At 45.6% G+C, this 13,781-nt stretch overlaps 1 protein-coding gene and 1 long non-coding RNA gene across 3 annotated transcripts; one reads left to right on the forward strand and one right to left on the reverse strand.

The window, feature by feature from the left end:
- Positions 1 to 6: 6 nt before the first annotated feature.
- Positions 7 to 3,253, reverse strand: LOC116531670. Its single transcript, XR_004260513.1, has 3 exons — positions 3,129 to 3,253; positions 2,470 to 2,600; positions 7 to 45 (listed from the first exon to the last, which is right to left on the reverse strand). It is a non-coding gene; the product is annotated as an uncharacterized LOC116531670 (long non-coding RNA).
- Positions 1,512 to 13,325, forward strand: PURA (purine rich element binding protein A). 2 transcript variants are annotated; one of them, XM_032250569.1, is made up of 2 exons: positions 1,512 to 2,093; positions 7,929 to 13,325. In XM_032250569.1, the coding sequence occupies exon 2, from the start codon at positions 8,073 to 8,075 to the stop codon at positions 9,039 to 9,041; it is 969 nt and encodes a 322-aa protein (XP_032106460.1). In that variant the 5' UTR covers positions 1,512 to 2,093; positions 7,929 to 8,072; the 3' UTR covers positions 9,042 to 13,325. The 2 variants fall into 2 exon arrangements, with proteins under 2 accessions (XP_032106460.1, XP_032106459.1); XM_032250568.1 differs by lacking the exon at positions 1,512 to 2,093 and adding an exon at positions 7,214 to 7,365.
- Positions 13,326 to 13,781: the final 456 nt, after the last annotated feature.

The following is a 13,781-nucleotide window of genomic DNA, read 5'->3' on the forward strand; positions in this document are numbered from 1 at the left end:
ACGCGCCATTGCACTCCAGCCTGCGCAATAAGGGCGAAACTCCATCTCAAAAATAAGAAGAAAAAAATCACCAGCTTCTAATCTCCATAATACAGTTGGAAACACTTAGGACAGAATATCCTTTAGGATAAGTTGCAGAAGACTGTACTTTGAAGGATATTTATACAGTAGTGCTGCCACCTAAAGATGAGGTGAATAAAAAAAGCAATTCAAAGGAAATAACCTATCACCCTTAAGCCAGTCTCATTTTCTCACCTCCAGCTAGGAATAAGCGTGTTGTTGTTGTTGTTGTTAATACGCAAGTTGAACTGTTCCGCAATAGCTTATTGCTGAGCTGTAATTCTCTGAGGCAGAAAATTTCAGACTCAAACCTTTTCTAGTCCTCTGCAATTCTTCTCAGCCATCAGGCACTGCCTACAATACGGGTAGCAAAAGATACTTGGAAGAAAACAATTGAGAGATTTCTGGTTTAGTGGATAAAGCAGGCAGTAATAGACCTTAGACTTTTCCCTCTATCAGTGACCGACTCCTCGCAACGCTGAACAACTGACTTACATTCTGATAACTCAGTTTCCATCTGTAAAATGGGATTAATTACACCTTAGTCCCACTTGTCTCGCAGACTCAATTAGATATGATTCTTGGAAAAGATCCTCTAAGAAGTGAGTTTAAAAGTCTACTATTGCCTAAGAAAGGGGCATTTTGTGGTGTATTTGCAAAGTAACTTTAAAACAAAATACACTAAGTTAAATAGGTTGAGGCAATGAATAAGTTTTCCTAAATCACAGTTTGACTTCTTAGAGGTTTATTTAAATAATGATAAAGATTATAAAGGCAGTTCCTATTTATTTTGCAGCAGTTATTAGCTGACCCATGTTCCATCTGTGTACTCAGTGTTGCAGGATGGTGACGTGACAGCAAAGGCGGCGAGGAAGACCGTTACCGTGCACCCAACATCTTGTCAAACTTGATACGATTTCAAGAAGACTGTCTTAAAGATTGTAAGTCTTTAAGACTATGTGAAACACATTTTATAATTCTACATTTTGTCCTTGCATAGCAATTTATGAAAAATAACTTTTACTCTTTCCCCCTCGGCTCAAGGAAGTCGCATTCCCTCAAAGGGGCCCCGGCTTCAATATATTATACTGCGTGGGAGGCTGGGCAGCAACCCCACGCTTCCTGTCAAGGATTCCTGGGGCCAGAGCCTGAAAAGTGGTCTAGCCTCTCTTCTTTATGCTAATTCTGTCCTTCCAACCCCTCTCGGCGGGTGTCTGAAGGCCAAGGTGAGACCTTCCCGGGAGATGAAAGGCCTATTGCCTCCTCAGAGACCCGGGCGGAGTTGGGGCGCGGGTGCGGCGTGATCGGGTGGCAGCGGTAGCGGCAGCCGCTACGACGCACAGGGTCCTAAGTTGGAGCTGGCGCAGGCCCTTCAGGGTTCTATCCCCGCCTGAGCCTAGCTTCGGCCTTCAGAAGCCCAACGAGGAATAAGTCCTCTGTGGGCGCTACGGACAGTGGGTGAAGGAAGTATGGGTGGAGAAGCCACAGACAGCCCCCTCCTCAGACGCGCCCCAAGGCCTGTGCCGCGGAATGTTGACGCGCCAACAGCCGAGAGGGCGCGCTCACGCGCGAGATGGGGGCGGGAAGAGCGCGCTCAGCGGCCGCCGCGGCGGCAGCTAAAACGGAGGGACGCGAGAGCGGAGGGCGCGAGCCGCGGAGTGGGGAGGAGGGGTGGGGAACGCGGTGCGCGCGCTGACGTCGCCCGGAGTCACGCACGGAGCGCCGGGTTACGCGCCGACGTCTGGCTGCCACGACTTGCCGTCTGCGGCGGCGGCGGCGGCGGCGAGCGGATCCCGCAGGGGAAGGAGGAGGAGGAGGGAGAGCCAAGCGGGCTGTGAGTGAGCGGGAGAAGCAGGGTGTGAGCCGGACTTGCCCGCGGGAGGGAGAGCGAGCGAGAGCCGAGCCTGCCAACAGAGCCGCCTCCTCCTCCTCCCCTCGGCGTCCCGCCCCCGCCTGCCAGCCCGCCCTCTTCCCTCCTCAGCCCGCAGAGCCCAAGTGAGGCGCAGCTCGGCTAGCGCCGCTGTCCAGGACAGGTGTGCGCGCGCGCGCCCTCCTCCCCTCCCCCCTTCCTCGCGCCTGCCTCGCGCGCGTCCTCCCTCCCGCCAGCCTGCGCCCTCCCTCACCTGCGGCAGGACAGCGCCCGCCCGCCCGCCCGGGTAAGCCCCTCGCGACCTTCCCTGCTGCCACTGCCACAGCTCGAGGTGCCGCCTGCCCCGTCCCCTGTACTTGCCCTCTCAGCCCAGAAATAATTATAGTACCATTGCAGACATCCCCGCACCCTCCCTCTCGGAGACCCAGGCGGTGCAGCAACGTTCTCCCCCACCCCCCGCAGCGAGAAACGAATGAACCCCCTCCTACTTCCAAAAGAGAACAAAATAACACGCTCCTTAAGAAAAGAGACAATCCTACCTCCGCAGGCGCTGGAGACCACCAATGATGCGTTTGCTTAGCAATCCCTGAGCCCCATTTCCCCTGGCCGCCTTCGCCCTGGGGCCTGGGACTGTGCGCTAGACGTGGCTGACACTCCCTGCACGGCAACCCTGGGAGGAGGGAGACGAAGGAGAGTTCTATAACCCAGGCTTTACTGCCAACCCCTCCTCTGTTCAGCTCCCCCCACCCCACCACCACCACCAAATGTATACACCCGCCCAGGATGCGCTGTAAAAACAAAACAAAACCAGAAAAAAAACCTTTGCTGCTGACATCGCAGATGAAGCCAGGCCCAAAGATGGGTGACCCGAACAAGGCATTTTTACTGCCCCACAGCGCTGGGTCAGCTCCACAGCTCCTCTACCTTTGTCCGAGGGCAAAAGGAACGGATGTGAAGCTGAGGGGTCTTCTCTGTGAGCGGCAGTGGACCCCGGAGGCGGGCTGTGATGTATGTAGGGGAAGGCACCCAACCAATATATCTGCCATAAACCTGAACTTGGGTTGGAGAGGCCCAAGAGACTGGCTGGGTAACTCCGGTTCGTAGCTGTCTACCCTGGAATAAATGCCACGTTCTTTTCCGCGGTGTCTGCGGGACCCTCTGTTGAGGGTTCTAATTCGTTTTGGTCTGGGCTCCTTACGTTTCTGTCCGACCAGGCGCTTTTGGACAGCTTTTCGCAACGGTGTCTATGCTTGTGTTCGGTGTCCTTGGAAGGGAGGTCCCAGAGCTTTACAATAGGCTGGATTTGGTTTGACATCTTTTGGTGGACTGTCAAAGGGGAAAGGAAATTTTTGGATTACTTCAAGATCCCCCACCGCCCCCGCCCAACTGACGTTTGCGAATTGCGGCTTTGAAAATAGGAATGTTGACTAGAGTGTGGAGAGAGAGTTGCTGATTTCATTGCTTTGAGTACTAGTAAAATCATTTAAGTATCAACCGGAAGGGAGAGAGCTATTGACATTTACATCGGTTCTGTTTGGACCTTTGGGGTATATAAAATGTCGGGTTCTCTGAATCTTTTATCGAATTTAGAATGTCTGCTACATTTATTTAACTCTTCTGCAAATGCTTAAAATGAAAACATTTTGGAAATGCAAGAATTTTTATAATGTGGATTGTTCTCTTCATATTTTAAATGTTTACTTCATATCTTTAATCCTAAACATTAAAATAGCATTGAAGAGTCATGATTTTCAAGATTAAGTGAGCTAAAGAAAAGGGATACGCTTTTAAAGAAAGATCCGGGAAATGCTGTTACTATTAGTCGTTGTTGTTGTTAAATGTTAAGATTTGGGAGTTTCTCTTTTTTGGTAGATACTCATGAGAAGAAATGGCTCATTTCGCCACTTTGAAAATTTGCAGTACAATATCCCAGTTAGTTTTAATGAGTTGGGTATTGAAGATAGTTGTCTGGTTTAAGACTGGTATTTAACCTAAGAACTTGAAAACACAAGCGCTAATGTTCTTTATTTTGGAAATTTGTGATTTTGTAAAATATTAATCAACATATTGTTTCTATTAGGAACGCTATAACCAAAAGGGTTACTACCCAGAGGTAGACAACCTCTTTCTATTTTATAAATGTGTGTTGATTTTTACTTTATAAAACCAAAGCTGAATTAGATTATTTCAGAATCACCTGTAGTTCAGGCTGAAGAAAATTAAAGCTTTTTTCCCTTTTTGTTCTGCCTAATGTCTATTTCTTTGCGCACAATTTTTTGTTGGTAAGAGTTTGTTAAATACCCAGAGACAGTGGGATTAAAAATAAAGCAGTCTCTATTCTTTTTAAAATGTGTCTGTTGTATTAATAATAAAAGGGCTCAAGAAATCCAGAGACATTATGTCTTTAAAATGTAAGCAAATTTTGAGGAGAAAGGAAATGTTTACTTTTGACAAGTTTTTCATTAACATGGATTTTTGCTGCATATTAATTTGCTGTATATTATATTTCGTTTTCCCTTTGTCTTTCCTACATTGTAATGAAATTACACATTTAGTTTTACAACTATTTGTTTTACAGTAACAAATTCAAACAGCTGGATACTAGAACAGACTTTTCATTCACCAAGTTAGTATATTGTTTAGATAATTAACAAATGGTTAGAAGTCTTAAAATCCACTCATTTTCTAATGACTTTTGAGTGTTACAATGCAAATATAACTGTGAAGTTTTAAAGTTTAAACTTTTTGTTTTAAGACTTTTCTGGAAGTTTATATTCATTTCTCCCAAGGAAAGCTGCCTTTCACCTCTTTAGTCTGAGAAAAAAACCCACACTTAAAGGCTTATCCTGAAATTAACTCTCATTTCAATAGTGAAAATATGCTAAATATCCTATTTATCATTGAATTATTTTGGAAATGCCATGTTAATCTTGTTTGCTTTTCAGAAACGTATAAAGTAGGAGAGAAGCTGGCATATAAGGGAAAAGTTTTATACAGAGATAATGAATAGCATAAAATAAGTACATATTTATGTGGAGAGATCTAGGTCTCAGTCATTTGCTGATTTGAGCTTAAAATTCTCAGTTTAAGTGTACACGTGATGTTCAGCTTGTGTTCTGTCTAGAATCTTCATAATTGGCTTTGCGCTGGGGAACTAAGAAGTCAGTTGTTGGTGGCAGCCACTTTTTCAGAAAAACAGGGTACTTCCAAACAAATCACTTCGGAATCCCTGTATATAGACGTTTACGACGACGGAGGGCAAGAAAATTTAGACTAGAAGTTGGGATAGGACGGAAGGCATTTTCGAGTCTTAGTCTTCTGTCCTGGGGGCAGCAATCAGCACAGAAGAAAGGCAGGAACTGGCAGGGGGTGGGTGGGGCCCTCATCGTATTCTCTTTGGCTTTGTTGCTGCCTTGAATTCTCATTAGGGAGCAGGGGCTTGGTTTGATGCAAGGTAAACTCTTGAGGAAGAACAGCAGCCCTTCTAGATTGGATTTTACCAGATCTTAGCCTCAGTTTACTAGCAAAGCGCAATGCCCCACTCCATTCTCTGTGGAGATCCTGCTGCTCAGCCTTTCTGTTCCTGGAGGGGCTGGGGTCTATCCAGGGTCCTGATTGCCACTGTTTGAGCCTGGAGGAGCAACTGCTTCTTCACACATCTATTTCTGTGCAGTGGAAAGTGCTTCAAAAGTTCTGTGTCCCCTTCCCAATAGACTTTGGGACAGGGGAGGGAGTGCAGAAAAATCAACACGGAAATGATACTATGTGGTACTAGAGGTTGCCCCCAAAGTGAGCAAGTTCTTTATGGAGCCCAAAGCCTGGGCTTTTATCTCTTGGCGTGGGCCTTCCCTTCAGGGAGCCATTTCAGGGACCACTGGACATAGGTGGGTTGTTGTGGGTCCGGTGCACAGGACTGCCCCCGTTTGCTCTTTGGTGGCCAGGTGCTGCCTGTTTCTTTTCAGTGGGAAGTCGCAAACTTCAGCCCAGGGCTGAAGTAGCTAATGCTGAGTAGAATGGGGCTCTTACTAAGGGAAAAAGGAAGCTGTGAATACCTAGCAGGCAAGTTTGTTCAGGAGGCGAAGGGATATGTTCGGGGGCTTTGAGGGTTCAGGAATCAACAAGGCTTATTCCCTAGGCTGCTCTTGGTTTTTTGATCGTTAGTCCACTCTCTTCTAGGAAGCTGGGCAACCATATTTCCAGTTGTCCCTCTGGCTAAGAGTGAGGGAGGCAAGTCTCCTTTTGGGGAAAGAGATGCTCAATGGGAATACAACCCACGGGTGGAATAGATACACTTTTCTCAGGATAGAGGCAGCAATCTGTGCTTGAGAAAACTAGTCGCAGAGCTGTGTGATCTGTAGCCTCTCAGCTGCCTGTAGAAGGTGATAGGGGAAGAGTGTGGGAGCATTGGCAGGGGGGTCCCCTGGAGATAGGCCTTAGCTTTCTCCACAGTGCCAGGGATGCAGACTGCAGTCAGAGAGTATGAGCACTTAGTACCTATTTGGAAATAGGCCTTGGGTTATACATCAGGTCTAGTAAGAGAGAAATCAGTTATCTCTGAGCCCCTTTATAACACCAGGGAAAATCCCTTTTGGCTATCACCGTCCAAAGATTCACTGGTTCAGTAATGGTCAGCAACCTAGCTGTCTGCATAAAAACCATTGATCATTTAATGTTTTACTTTTCGGAGTGGGGTCTCTCCTTGACACAAGTTTCTGGGAAGACGAGTAAAAGGGGCAAGCGAACCTGCTTTAATGAATCTCGTTAAGGAACTGCGTTTCCCAGGAAATTCCTAACATTTTTAGCTCATGAATTTCCGAAAGCCTACTTGGTTTTCTCCTCCAGTCTGGGTCCTTCCAGAAAAGAAGAGTGGGCTAGGGTCTGAATGCTCACAGGGGCCTGGTTCATCCGCAGAGCTGGCCAGCAACACAGGCTGGGCTCAGCCCTGAGCAGGGTGCCCCCCTTCCCCAAATCTCAGAAGGAGGAGGGGGAGGCGGGCGGGTAGGCAGGCAGTCGTGGTCCCAAGGGGGACTGGCTGCAGGTTTTTGGGTGAATGTGGGGTTTCTTTTTGATTGTTGCTCGTGGGGAAGGGCAGAGCCGACGGGAACAGGCACTGCGGGCACCCTAGCCCTGGTGCGTCTACTGTCCTCTGCTCGGCTTCCCCCATCGGTGAGTGCGCCCGCCCGCCCGACTGTGCGGGGCTGCGGTTGGGGGGAGGGGGGAGCGGGATCATCTGAGGCCAGAGCCACTGCCGTGTGCGCTGGGAGGGGGAGCGGCGGGAGAGAGAGGAGGGAGAGGGGAGGGACAGGCTAGGTGTCTGCCGCTCCGTGCCACTGCTGCCTGCGCCCCGTCCTCATCCCTAGCAGCCCCCTCTGCAGCTAAGGGTTACCACCGCACCACCTCTCTTCCTCGCCTGTCTCAGCAGCCAGGGCTCTGCGGTAGGAGACAGTCCAACCGGGTGGCGGGCGGGCCTGTCTAGGTTTGGCTCAGGGTCTGACTGAGGCCCGCATGAGAAGGGGTGGCCGTGACTCGGTGTCCCCTCTCTGCAGCGGGCTCTGCTGTGCTGCGCAGGCCCCTCCCCCCACATCCTCTTTGGGGGAGTCACTGGAAAGCAGAGCTAGTTAGGCCCACTCCCTGTGTTTAGTATGGCAGACTCCTTCTCACCCCTAGTCCCCTAATTCCCCAGGCTGAGGCCGCCTAGGGTCTGGCCAACAGCAACAGCCACGGTAGTGGTGGTGGTGGTAGCAGTGGCGGCGGCAGCGGCAGCAGCAGCTGCGACGCGGCGCGTCCTGCTCTCTCTCCCCCACCCAGCCAGGGTTGTAGGGTGAGGGCTGGTGGGTGGGCGCCGCCTGGCGGGCGGGCGGACGGGGGGCTAGCAGTGGGGAGGGGGCGCAGGTCACGTGTCGGCGGGCGGGTGGGCGCGTACAGTAGGGCGCCCTGCTACTGTACTGGGGAGTCAGTGCCCTGTTACCGGGTCTCGTCTGTCTCGTCTCTCCCGCAGATCTCGCGAGAGTGGCTGACTGGCTGTGGGGGTTGCGGCGGCAGCAGGCGGAGCCGGGGAGGGAAAGCAGCGGCGGCTGAGGCGACTGAGGCGGCGGGCGGAGCGGCAGGCGGCGGCGGCGGCACGGCAGCGGAGCGCAGCATCATGGCGGACCGAGACAGCGGCAGCGAGCAGGGTGGTGCGGCGCTGGGCTCGGGCGGCTCCCTGGGGCACCCCGGCTCGGGCTCAGGCTCCGGCGGGGGCGGTGGTGGCGGCGGGGGCGGCGGCGGCAGTGGCGGCGGCGGCGGCGGGGCCCCAGGGGGGCTGCAGCACGAGACGCAGGAGCTGGCCTCCAAGCGGGTGGACATCCAGAACAAGCGCTTCTACCTGGACGTGAAGCAGAACGCCAAGGGCCGCTTCCTGAAGATTGCCGAGGTGGGCGCGGGCGGTAACAAGAGCCGCCTGACTCTCTCCATGTCAGTGGCCGTGGAGTTCCGCGACTACCTGGGCGACTTCATCGAGCACTACGCGCAGCTGGGCCCCAGCCAGCCGCCGGACCTGGCCCAGGCGCAGGACGAGCCGCGCCGGGCGCTCAAGAGCGAGTTCCTGGTGCGCGAGAACCGCAAGTACTACATGGATCTCAAGGAGAACCAGCGCGGCCGCTTCCTGCGCATCCGCCAGACGGTCAACCGGGGGCCTGGCCTGGGCTCCACGCAGGGCCAGACCATTGCGCTGCCCGCGCAGGGGCTCATCGAGTTCCGTGACGCTCTGGCCAAGCTCATCGACGACTACGGAGTGGAGGAGGAGCCGGCCGAGCTGCCCGAGGGCACCTCCTTGACTGTGGACAACAAGCGCTTCTTCTTCGATGTGGGCTCCAACAAGTACGGCGTGTTTATGCGAGTGAGCGAGGTGAAGCCCACCTACCGCAACTCCATCACCGTGCCCTACAAGGTGTGGGCCAAGTTCGGACACACCTTCTGCAAGTACTCGGAGGAGATGAAGAAGATTCAAGAGAAGCAGAGGGAGAAGCGGGCTGCCTGTGAGCAGCTCCACCAACAGCAACAGCAGCAGCAGGAGGAGACCGCCGCTGCCACCCTGCTACTGCAGGGTGAGGAAGAAGGGGAAGAAGATTGATCAAACTGAATGAAAACTCCCCCACACACATGCATACACACACACACACACACACACAGCCACACACAGAGAAAATATACTGTAAAGAAAGAGAGAAAATAAAAAGTTAAAAAGTTAAAAAAAAAAAAAAAAAAAAACCTGTTAACTCCAAGGGAGCACCACCCACAGAACCTCCACCAACTGACAGTTTCTCTTCTTGACTTGCCACTCATCGCTGGATGTTGTCCACTTTATCCACCATATAAAACAGTAAGCAGCTGCTAAAAACAAAAAAATACAAAAAGTAATAACATTATATGAACTGTGTTTCCTACTTGATTAAAAAATATAAAGAACTGAGTGTTTATTTCCCTAATTAACCAAGAACTTTTGTACACGTTTAAGCTATTATTATTAAAAAGTGTTTGCAAAATGGTCAAGATTATAATATTGCTGAATTATATAAAAGTCCTTTTCATGTTGAGCTAACATTTGACTTTAGCACAAAAAAAGAGATATTTTAGAACACGTAAAATAATATTTTTAGTTTTTCTCATTTTGTTACCAAATTTCAAACCTTACATGGAGGTTATTATAGTATATTTGACACCCTATATACCTGTGATTAGAGATGTGTATATATATGAGGGCTAGGCATGCTGTGTGTCTGAGCTTTGTCTAAATGTTATGCAGAAGTTTGTAGAGTTAAAGGTACGTAGGTTTAATTCATGCAAGGTAAACAATAAGTGCTCTCTTTTATACAATATGCATTGCATCTGGACCTTAAACATATAAAAAATGGTCAGTGAAACTTCTGTGAACATGAAGAAATTATTAAAAAAGGCATTTAAATGAAATTTGCTAAGTTGTGATTTTTATGGTTGGAACCAAAGTTGTTCAAATAGTAAAAGGAAAAAGAAAGAAAAAGGAAATCTCCCATAATATTTTTCTGCATCTGTTTGCTTTGACTGAGTAGGCGTTTTGTCATTATTGTGTATATGAGATGTACTTGTATCGTTCATAATATATTTTTTTTATTATGTGTAGAAAGATTTTAAAAACTTAACTAACGTGCAGCAATTTCCAGTGAACCTGTACTTGGACATCAGGTAGTGAGTCTATTTGTGGTCACTAGCACTGTCTCCTAAACTTGTAAGAGGTCTGAAGCTATCCTTTGATTTTTGCTAGTGCTATTAACTTATGTAGACCTGTTAAAAAGCAGAGCAACACAATTATAGTTATCCTACTGAGCCATGGATTCTGAGTTTTGTTTTAAAGTGAAAGCCAAGTTGGTGTATGTAAAGGATTTCCATGTAGCTGTGGTGCTAGTTATTACTGGCTACATTATATGCTAAGTGTATTTGTGTTCCCCAAGTGTACAAGCCTTCTATCAAAAGTATGTTCTATAACTCATATATTCAAGGTGTAGGGTATAAAAATGCAAAGTTTAGGAGAGCACTTTACCAAGCTGGTGTCCTCCAAACTGAAATTGTTTGTAACGATAGTCTTTTACAGGTTTTCATTTAAAGATGTTTGTGTGCTTTTAATTGACGACTAACTTCTTGCTGCTGTATAGTAAAATATTAATATATTTTTATCATTAAACTGCTGCATGACTATCATCTTTGAGTGAAGAGAAAATGTTATAAAAAAAGATGCCTTAAACAGTACATTTTGGTTTGGAATTCTGTAGAAAGTATTTTGGTATTAAAAAAAAAAAAAAGGGTCTTGTCTGACAGAGAGTTCTGGGGATGGAATTGTTTCTTGGCAAATCCAGCCATATAGATCTAACTGCTGTATGTATAAGACACCACCTGTAGGAGCGGGAAGGTATCAGTGCTTCTCATATTGTAAAGCATTGGCCTAGGAAGGCAAACAGTTGTCTTTTTGAAGGATTTTTTTTTCTGCTGGTTCTTTGGGTTTTGATTTGATATTTTTATGCTCCCTGGTTTAGTGTGTTGTCTTCGTTTTTGAGATCTACTGTATATGTTGAATAACAAGCTATTTTCATTGTACTGTGCATTTTCTCATTAAATTGTTTGCTTTTAATATTCATAAAATGTTAAATATGAGGTGACCGTACAGTAGTTAGGAGTTTCTTTACTTACAAAATCACTGGAAATGATTAAATTGCTTTTCCCCCTCCCCAGAGGTGCATTTTTCTTATTTCCATATAGTAAAGTTGAGCTTTTACAGTGCATAATGTGACATTTGGAATGCTTATCAACTGCATGTAAACATTAATAACCTGCACTTTTTTGTCTTAAGGTTTGTTGAGCTGTTTTGTTCACTGTACTTTAACTGTGATATGGAAAAGACTGCATTCTCTGTGCTGTTACTAATTAGGAAAGAGAATTGCTTTGATTTTGTCTCTTGTTTACTATAGCTTCTTAAAGTTAAGCCTTGTACTACAGGTTGTTGGAGTACTCCTAGATTACTGTTTCAAAGTAGCCAGCAATAAGTAGTGCAAGTCAACAAAAACACAGCAAACTTAGGCAAAGTGTCCTTTCTTTGAAATGCGAATTCTTTCATGAGGTTTTCTTTAGGGCCAGAGTTACCTAAAGTGAAGCCTTTCTTACCTATATACTACAGATTCTGCTTGGAATCCCACCGGCTCAAGAAGCACATGTATTGTGCAGTTGTCTTTACACTAAAACAGTTGAATACAATCTTACTAAGATTTTGAAACCAGTGTCTGATTTATGGTCAGTGGGTTTAAAAAGAAATCCACATGCAGATCTTTTAAGACTTAAAAAGTGATCGTAGAAAAGACTAAGTGACTGTAAAGATGCTCTTTTTTTTAAGCATCTCACTTTACCTCCCCAAGCACCCTCCCAAAACTTGTCTTCCCTCTCCTGTTTCATTCTTTCCCTACCCTTCCCTCCCAGGTGCTCGGTACTTTACCAAGGTTCTATATCTCAGTGTTTTATGTTGGAGTTTTTCCTTGTTTTTATTTTAGTAGTTGGCAAACCCTGTTTGTGCTGACACAAATAAGGAAATGGTATATTTGACCATATGTGTTATTCATAGAAGACAGTATGATCAAATGTGCCAAAAACAAGTAAACAAAACTTAATTCCTGAGAAGTATGCCTTATTTTTATTGATCTGCTTTGTCTTACAATTAAGGTCCAAGAGCTTGGTTAAACTGTATTATTTGCCTAAGTATAAAAGAAAACTTGAACTGCATTGCAATATTGACGTTCTTTAAAATGAGAGACACTGTCAAGTAATTTAATCCAGAGATCAGCCACCAGATTTGAAATGCTCATGTATGTGTGTGTGTTTGGAGTTGTTTGTTTTTTTTCTTTTAAATCACCAAATTTTTTTAAGCTACTTTTTATTTGTGCCTCCTATTTATCATGCTGGTGTTAGAAGCAACAGTCATCCAACCACAGAGGGAGCTAAAGTTAACTAACCAGAACTGTAGAAATCATTATACATGCCTTTGACAACAAAGGAAGTTCATAAGAAAAGCCATTTTGGCTTTTCCTCTACTAGATACAGATTGGAGGTAGATGAATATTTGCCAAATGGAAAAAAAGACCATGCTAGTCAGGAAAGACAAACTGTTTTCCAGCTTCTCAAAAAGCCATGGAGAGTAGAAACCAAAACCAACAGGGAAATAAAAAACCTTGAAAGTCTCACTTTCTAGTTGTCCCATGCAGGGGTTGAAATTTGACTCAAAGCGGAAAGTATGTTTTTTTAGGCCTTCACATCTAGAGATGGTTAACTTCCAATTTGATTTTTCAGGTAATAGAGAAAGCTGCTAGTAATTTTAACCCCTGTCTAAAGAAGACAGATAATTTCATTTGGGAGCAAATACTTATTGCCTTGAAAAGTAGCACTGTAATAGCCTATGATAATTAGTTGTAGAATAACCTTTATCCCTTTCAAACTATGCAAATTATTAAATAAGTGTAAATTAGGATTCAGTTAAAGATAGTTGATTATATTGCAATCAGATGGCATTCACAAACTTAACTGGAGCATATACAAATAAAATCTATTAGTCTAAGTTTTGTATGCTAACAGAAAGATATAATTTAGCTACCTATTCTAAAAATGGTGAATATTATTAATATTGTATAATAGGACTGGGAAGACTGCCTCCTTTTTTGAAGAGAGAGATTAAGGATTTTTATAATTGTTTTTCATCAAATTTTAATATTTTTGTCAAATTTTTAGGTATTTAATTTGTAAAACAGTTTGCTTTGTACTGGCATACAGAAAATAGGGTATTGATTTTAAACTTTTTGAAGCCAAGTGATCAAGTACATTTGTAATAAAAGTCAATGGATCTATATCAGTTGTACTCACTGTTTTCATTTCTTATTAATATAGGGATGCTGTACTTTTTCTTCAGGAAAACTGAAGTAAATTTGGGTGGAAGGGAGGGGAAAAGATAAATCCGTTGATAATGAGAATCTGGGTGGGTATCATGGCCCAAGCACTTTATATGATTTTTTAAGTCAGTCAAGATTTGATATATTTAAAAAGATACTATGTCAACTTTTTTCTTCCTATTTTCTTATGTAACTTGATGTTGGGGGGGATTATCTCATTCATTTTTGTTTCTGTGCTTTTAACACTTTGTGTTTTGGCCCTGTTGAAACGTTCTAAACACATTTTTCTTTTATGACATTTTGGGTTATCTGCTAGCCCTGGTGACCCCACTGTGTGGGCATGATTATTTTTATCTTCCACTCATGTTTTACCTTCTCATCTACAATATTCCCACTCATTTTTTTCAGGTGATATA

The sequence above is a fragment of the Sapajus apella genome, unplaced genomic scaffold (assembly GCF_009761245.1).
Source record: "Sapajus apella isolate SASKATOON/1434 unplaced genomic scaffold, GSC_monkey_1.0 scaffold71, whole genome shotgun sequence".
NCBI classification, from domain to species: Eukaryota; Metazoa; Chordata; class Mammalia; order Primates; family Cebidae; genus Sapajus; species Sapajus apella.

Coding starts and splice junctions, on each gene's coding strand:
- PURA (XM_032250569.1), top strand. CDS start 8,073: ATGGCGGACCGAGACAGCGGCAGCGAGCAGGGTGGTGCGGCGCTGGGC.